A 6,207-nucleotide genomic window follows, 5' to 3' on the forward strand; every position below is an offset into this window, starting at 1 on the left:
AAAATTATGTAAGCCTAATACATGTATGTATCTTTGGATAAGTCGATGGTTCGTAATGTCTACCAAGTTTAATCGGGGGACATTTTTTGTTTAAGATATTTAACAGATATTTTCACTCTCATTCTGGAACTTGAACAAGGTTGGATCAGCAAACCATGTTTTCGCACATCAACATAAATCAATTGACATAGTAAAATTGTTGTAAATTATAGAAATTCAGCATTGACATTTCGACAACTAACGTTTAATTCGCTCAGATAAAGTGAAAGGGATTATCGGGGAATTGGTGCCTATGTTTTTCTATCTCACATAAATTTAAATGAGTCGTGAAATCTTTTACCATTTTACAACTTTTAGGTTAATAAGGCATTGTTTGATTTTTGTTTGTAAGCACGAATACCAGGTGTTGTTTATAATGTTAGTTAGAAACGTTTCCCTGAGAAACGGTAATATCATCCTCCATGGACATGCAAACACTTTTCATGAAGTCAAGTCCCAGATACCTGATCGGTATGTTCTCTGTCTATTTTGTAATAAGTTCATCATATATAGGTATTGTATCACACTCTAAACGCGACACACCCTGAGAATCTAGAGTATATTCACATTACAAAGATGTATCTACAATATATGTAACATAACAAGGAAATGTTCTCGTATTTCCAAACGATTTCAAAATTTCAAAAGACGTTCTCACCATTTATACCAAAACAACAAAGTATGTAATGTCACATCATTTAAGGTCATTATCACACCATTTCACATCATCACGATCGGAATTCGGGTTTTCTTTTTATCTTCCGTTTCTGCCACATAACTACAAATCCTTACAGCGATTTTTTTTTTTAAATTGATAAACTGTGGAATTGTGAGATGTTTCCGTTGAATTTTCTGGTTTTGGGATTTTCAATCTTAAAATAGCTTTTCGATTCTGTTATGTGATTATCAAAATATTTTTTTATTAAATTCTAATACCGCTTATCTACACAGTGCTATTCTTTATAGTGGTGTCTTTGATTATGATACAACATGATAATAAAAACAATTTGTTTTCTGCTCAGTTTTCAGCTTTTTTTTAATAAGAAAAAAACCCGTCCTTAATAAACACCTCCTTGTAAAAAGTGAATACATATCATGTTCACATTTACTGATTTTCGTTTAGATGCCAGTGCTTGATTTAGTCTATTAAGATTTAAGAACTTGTATTTAATTCAATAGATCATTTTTCATCATTAAATATTCTTAAATTAATGTATTTACATGACGTTCATTTGTATCTTAAAAATGAAAACCAGCTTAGTTATCCCTCAGTTGCACGTTCCATCATTTTTGAGAAATACTACTATTATCTTACAAAACATATACATAAAATCATCCGAGATATTTGGGAATATAATTTTGACGTTACAATACGAGTAGTTCAAAATTAAACTGTATTTACATGTATCCGTGGATAAGCTTATGGTTCGTAATATCGGCCAAAGTTTAAACAACCCGTATCACAATACCTTTGCTAATATACATGTTCATGTGCACTGCTTAGATTTGGAATATAACAAATATTAAATGACATATTCTCCGTCCTGTTGATTTTTTGTGAAAATAGCGCTAAGAAGGTGATATCAAACTGAGCGTCCTATAATACTTATGTTGAGGGATGGTAAATTTACCAGGAACAGTTACCAGGATAACACTTTACCCTTGCAACAAAGTCCTTTATAAACTTTACCAACATCTATCGGACCTAATTGTCATGATTGCGACTAAGGAGTGATACATTCGGATCATTAAGTTTATCCTAATACAAGTAAAAGTCACCAGTACTTAGAGAACGCATATATGCCCCTACAAATAGTTCAGATGTAAGAGACGTGTACCAGTACTGAGGGGTTGGACCCTCCGTCGTGACTCTCTGGAAAAAATACTGGACATAATGAAAGAAAAACCATACATCAGAGACTTGGTGAGCATGCATATATCGGATGACATGTGGTGCTTCTTGCCTATTTCCCAAACCTGTATAACTGTGAAGTTGACCAAGGAGCTTTAACCACCTGTTTTTACCCTAATACCTTAGACCTGTAGCTGTTTCAGGAGTCATAACAAATTGGAATTGATATGTAGAATTGTGTTGCAGGCATGTTTGCAGGTTGGTTGTTATGAAGAAATGGTTGCATAGTGACTATTGTATGCTTTGTTCACCTAATTAATTCTTCAAATAAATACTATTATGCATTTTAATATTGTGAGTGGTTATTCATATGCAGACATGTTTTGTTCTGGTTGCTATTGGAAACATCTTGACTAGCAACCGTCACTATGGTGTAAGCTCTTCCCATTATCTCGTACTCTTAAAAAGTTAAAACCGAGGAGGTGAATATTTTTACAAAAATTTAATGCTTTTATCACCATCTGAACAATTTAGACGACCAGCCTAGACTAGTAACAACGTTCAGGTTTTTTTAGTTCGTTTCTACACGGTTCAAATAGCTAAGCATGTGATAAACTGTTAACCCCTTTTCATTGGTGAATTCGGTCTCTCGCATTTCACGTTGATTTATATGTAGGTGTGCAAATAGCATGGCTCTTTTGATTAAAAGAAACAATCTTCTGATCGTTTTTCTAGGAAAATAGTTGACTGGCTCTGCTTACGAAATACCAATAAAACGTCTCGCTATGCTTGGTTTTCTAGAATAGTTTTCAGTTATGCGTTAGCAAAATTTTCATGAAAAAGCTATCGTTATTTTTATAAGCATACATGTATTTACATATCAACTACGCAATCTGACTATATGTTTACATTCTCATTTCGTGTTATCATACTTAGAAAACCTTTCAATTATTTGTCATCACTTTCGTTTTGGTTTAGGTGTAGATATACATCTATATCAAACACAAGACATGTAAAATATTGCATTGATGTGAGATCGTTGCTATATCATTATCATAAATTCAGCATAAATCATATTTAGAGAATGTCTTATTAGTAACATAATGATAAACTTCCAGTTTAAGCTGATCTCGGGTATTTATCGTTCACTATCGTCAATAAATTTGTTTTAATACAGCTAACCTTTCTTTAGAAACACTGAAAACAAGCTCAAACATATACGCTTCGTTACATCTACGAAAATGAGAAATGAATTAGTGTTCAGTTTCAATTTCTATGAATATGAAGCTGTAGTTACAACGTCCCCTTTGTCAATAATGATTGCTATTTTCTAGTAAGTACACTGTTAGGTACAGTATACCTACCCCTCATTGTTTACCTCGAGTAAGTACACTGCTAGGTACAGTCTACCTTTCACTCATTGTGTACCTCGAGTAAGTACAGTGTTAGGTACAGTATATCTACCCCTCATTGTTTACCCCGAGTAAGTACACTGCTAGGTACAGTCTACCTTCCACCCATTGTGTACCTCAAGTAAGTACACTGTTAGGAACAGTCTACCTTCCACTCATTGTTTACCTCGAGTAAGTACAGTGTTAGGTAAGTCTACCTTCCACTCATTGTGTACCTCGAGTAAGGACACTGTTAGGTACAGTCTACCGTCCACTCATTGTGTACCTCGAGTAAGTACACTGTTAGGTACAGTCTACCTTCCACTCATTGTGTACCTCGAGTAAGTACACTATTAGGTACGGTCTACTTTCCACTCATTGTGTACCTCGAGTAAGTACATTGTTAGGTACAGTCTACCTTCCACTCATTGTCAACCTCGAGTAAGTACACTTTTAGGTACAGTCTACCTTCCACTCATTGTTTACCTCGAGTAAGTACACTGTTAGGTACAGTCTACCTTCCACTCAATGTGTACCTCGAGTAAGTACACTGTTAGGTACAGTCTACCTTACACTCATTGTTTACCTCGAATAAGTACACTGTTAGGTACAATCTACCTTCCACTCATTGTTTACCTCGAGTAAGTACACTGTTAGGTACAGTCTACCTTCCACTCAATGTGTACCTCGAGTAAGTACACTGTTAGGTACAGTCTACCTTACACTCATTGTTTACCCCGAATAAGTACACTGTTAGGTACAATCTACCTTCCACTCATTGTTTCCCTCGAGTAAGTACACTGTTAGGTACAGTCTAACTTCCCCTCGTTGTTTACCTCGAGTAAGTACACTGTTAGGTACCGTCTACCTTCCACCCATTGTTTACTTCGAGTAAGTACACTGTTAGGTACGATCTACCTTCCACTCATTGTTTACCTCGAGTAAGTACACTGTTAGGTACAGTCTACCTTCCACTCATTGTTTACCTCGAGTAAGTACACTGTTAGGTACAGTCTACCTTCCACTCATTGTTTACCTCGAGTAAGTACACTGTTAGGTACAGTCTACCTTCCACTCATTGTTTACCTCGAGTAAGTACACTGTTAGGTACAGTCTACCTTACACTCATTGTTTACCCCGAATAAGTACACTGTTAGGTACAATCTACCTTCCACTCAGTGTTTACCTCGAGTAAGTACACTGTTAGGTACAGTCTACCTTCCACCCATTGTTTACTTCGAGTAAGTACACTGTTAGGTACGGTCTACCTTCCACTCATTGTTTACCTCGAGTAAGTATACTGTTAAGTACAGTCTACCTTCCACTCAATGTGTACCTCGAGTAAGTACACTGTTAGGTACAGTCTACCTTCCACTCATTGTTTACCTCCAGTAAGTACACTGTTAGGAACAGTCTTCCTTCCACTCAATGTATACCTCGAGTAAATACACTGTTAGGTACAGTCTACCTTCCACTCATTGTTTACCTCGAGTAAGTACACTGTTAGGAACAGTCTACCTTCTACTCATTGTTTACCTCGAGTAAATACACTGTTAGGTACAGTCTACCTTCCACTCATTGTTTACCACGAGTAAGTACACCGTTAGGTACAGTCTACCTTCCACTCATTGTTTACCTCGAGTAAGTACACTGTTAGGTAGAGTCTACCTACCACTCATTGTTTACCTCGAGTAAATACACCGTTAGGTACAGTCTACCTTCCACTCATTGTTTACCTCGAGTAAGTACACTGTTAGGTAGAGTCTACCTTCCCCTCATTGTTTACCTCGAGTAAGTACACTGTTAGGTAGAGTCTACCTTCCACTCATTGTTTACCTCGAGTAAGTACACCGTTAGATACAGTCTACCTTCCACTCATTGTTTACCTCGAATAAGTACACCGTTAGGTACAGTCTACCTTTCACTCATTGTTTACCTTGAGTAATTACACTGTTTGGAACAGCTTACCTTCACTCATTGTTTACCTTCATTTACTTTCATATTAAACTAGTTAACTGTGTGTACCCTATTACATATTTTTGCAGGATCGACTAAGTTTGGGGCCATGGAGGAATACATGTTTTTGTGTGATCATCGCCTCCTGAACACGCACAAAGGTGTTGATGTTGATGGCGTAGGCGCGGTGGTGGATGTTGAGCGGTAGTGGTGGTGATTGGGGCATCGATGGTTGTGGCATTGCTGGCGATGGTGGTGGTGGTATTGATGATGATGGTGGTATTAATGGTGATGGTGTTATTGATGGTGGTGGTGGTATTGATGGTGGTGGTGGTATTGATGGTGATAGTGGTATTGATGGTGATTGTGGCATCGATGGTTGTGGCATTGCTGGCGATGGTGGTGGTGGTATTGATGGTGATGGTGGTATTTATGGTGATGGTGTTATTGATGGTGGTGGTGGTATTGATGGTGGTAGTGGTATTGATGGTGGTATTGATGGTGGTGGTGGATGATAGCGATCACGTTAGTTACCTATAGTAGTAGTACTCGTAGCGTTAGTACTAGTAGGATAGCACAAACTACTTGTAAGGTGTCTTACGGCAGCGTAATATGTGAAGTTCTTGCTTTTTGGCACTCTGCCACTTCAATATATTAAGATATGTTTTGCTATTTTTATGAAGCAGGTCATGCACTCTTAGTTGTAAGATACAACGTTTTGTAAAAAGTAAAGTATACTGATACATGTATAAATACATCATGTTAATGTGTTGAGATAAAGGGTATGAAGTGTCATTATCTGTTGTCAGCAAATTACCATTACCCAAGTAATTCAGTGAGTGACAAGGAAAACGTGAACATTTAAACTTTTAATCCCCATAGGTCGTTTAATGTGCTTTAATTTCATAGGATCAAGTTGCATGGTTTCGCCTGCAGAACATTTTACCTGGGTTTAACTAAATGACTGCT

The 6,207-nt window shown here is 37.0% G+C and overlaps 1 protein-coding gene across 1 annotated transcript; it reads left to right on the forward strand.

Annotated features, from left to right (window-relative positions):
* The first annotated feature begins 5,432 nt into the window (after window positions 1-5,432).
* LOC110467206 (glycine-rich protein 23-like) lies at window positions 5,433-5,753 on the forward strand. The gene has a single exon (XM_021524210.1). The coding sequence runs from the start codon at window positions 5,433-5,435 to the stop codon at window positions 5,751-5,753; it is 321 nt and encodes a 106-aa protein (XP_021379885.1).
* Window positions 5,754-6,207: the final 454 nt, after the last annotated feature.

This window comes from Mizuhopecten yessoensis, unplaced genomic scaffold (genome assembly GCF_002113885.1).
Source record: "Mizuhopecten yessoensis strain PY_sf001 unplaced genomic scaffold, ASM211388v2 scaffold1741, whole genome shotgun sequence".
NCBI lineage: Eukaryota > Metazoa > Mollusca > Bivalvia > Pectinida > Pectinidae > Mizuhopecten > Mizuhopecten yessoensis.